Source organism: Lactuca virosa, chromosome 7 (genome assembly GCF_052849685.1).
Source record: "Lactuca virosa cultivar CGN04683 chromosome 7, Lactuca_virosa_CGN04683_v6, whole genome shotgun sequence".
NCBI lineage: Eukaryota > Viridiplantae > Streptophyta > Magnoliopsida > Asterales > Asteraceae > Lactuca > Lactuca virosa.
The window spans coordinates 198,483,094-198,484,799 of NC_136432.1; the positions used below are offsets into that span (position 1 = coordinate 198,483,094).

At 41.1% G+C, this 1,706-nt stretch overlaps 1 protein-coding gene across 1 annotated transcript; it reads left to right on the forward strand.

Moving 5' to 3' along the window:
- The first annotated feature begins 411 nt into the window (after positions 1–411).
- On the forward strand, positions 412–1,008 carry LOC145127447 (uncharacterized). The gene has a single exon (XM_079062643.1). The coding sequence runs from the start codon at positions 412–414 to the stop codon at positions 1,006–1,008; it is 597 nt and encodes a 198-aa protein (XP_078918769.1).
- The last annotated feature ends 698 nt before the right edge of the window (positions 1,009–1,706 follow it).

Below are 1,706 nucleotides of genomic sequence, written 5' to 3' on the forward strand. Positions count from 1 at the left end.
TGTTTGAGTCAAACACCTTGTGTTTTAGTATAAATATAGGACGTGTCTTTTTCTTAATTGTATTCAGAAATTAGTTTAGCTTATTAATAAAGCTTTGACAGCAAGTAACTTCCGTTGTTTGATTACCTTTGGTCTTACACTTGGTATCGGAGGTTGAAGAGGGTTGGTTCGAGTAAAGGGGGTGTAGGCTTCATTATCCTTTGATCGGAGGCTTGTTCGGCTGAAAGAGACTAACCGGGGAGGTGCAGAATAAACGAACGGAAGAGATCTGTCAAAGCAGGTGGCTTTGGATTTGGTTCGTTTTGCAGGTGCAAGAAGACGGTAGAGCGGGTTGCTTGTTTTCTTGGTCGGTAGAATAGATCTCTTTGAACAAGTTTGATCGGAATAGGGTTGAAGCTATAAAAAGGAAGAATGATGATGAAAGAAGGTTCGATGACATATCAAGTTCCGGTTTTGACTCCAACGAATTATCCAGTGTGGGCGGTCAAAGTCAAGTCGATTATGGATGCACACGTCATATGGGAGACGATCGAACCAAATGCGTTAGGTGAAGCATCGGATCAAAAGAAGTCAAAACAAGCTCTTGCCTTTTTGTTTCAAGCGATACCCGAAGACATGGTGTTGCAAATGACGAGTTACACCGACCCAAAGAAAGTATGGGATGGGCTGAAAACAGAGTATTTGGGAGTGGATCGGGTGAGAACGGCTCGGCTTGCAACGTTAAAGAGAGAGCTTGAAAGTTTGCACATGAAGGAGGGTGAAACGGTTGATGATTTTGTGACAAAATTATCCGGTTTATCTTCAAAAGCAACGAGTCTTGGATATGAGCTTGAAGAAGGTGATTTGGTAAAAAGGTTACTAGATTCGATGCCTAAGTCGTTTCTTCAAATCGTGGCTTCAATAGAGAAATGTTTCGAGTTGGATTCAATGTTATTTGATGAAGCGGTTGGTAGATTGAAGGCATACGAGGAGCGTATAAGAGGAACCGAGAAAGTGGAGGGCACTTAAGGTGGGTTGTTGTTGGCTAGTGAGGAAAAATCACATGTTTGTAAGCATTGTGGCAATGGATGTTCAAATCGGGATGACTTTGGACGTGGTCGGGGAAGAGGTCGGGGGTCCGGGAAAAATCGAGATGGTAATGAACGTGTCCGGGATAAAAGTCACGTTAGATGTTACAAATGTGGTGAGCTTGGTCACTATAACAACGAGTGTCATAAATGGGAAAAAGAAGAGGCGGACCTAATCGAAGAGGAATCGACAGTGTTTTGAACGAGTGGCTTAACCGATTAAGGGGGTGATTGTTGGGTTAATCGGTTTAGGGAGTTCAAAAACAGTTTTCTTTTTTCAAGGGTAAAATTGGAAAGTTTCATTTTATTGAGTTTATTCCTAGTTTTTGTGTTTGAGTCAAACACCTTGTGTTTTAGTATAAATATAGGACGTGTCTTTTTCTTAATTGTATTCAGAAATTAGTTTAGCTTATTAATAAAGCTTTGACAGCAAGTAACTTCCGTTGTTTGATTACCTTTGGTCTTACAGAGGTTCAGTGGTGAGAAAACCGTTGCAGGATATTTGTATGTGAATATACATGGCCAGGGGTGCTGAATTTTGTTGATGCAGAACCTGAAACTCCCAGATGACGATGAAAGGAAGTTTTTTTGGCAATATTGCAGATGATGTTAATGATCCTGCAGATGATGGAGTGCTTG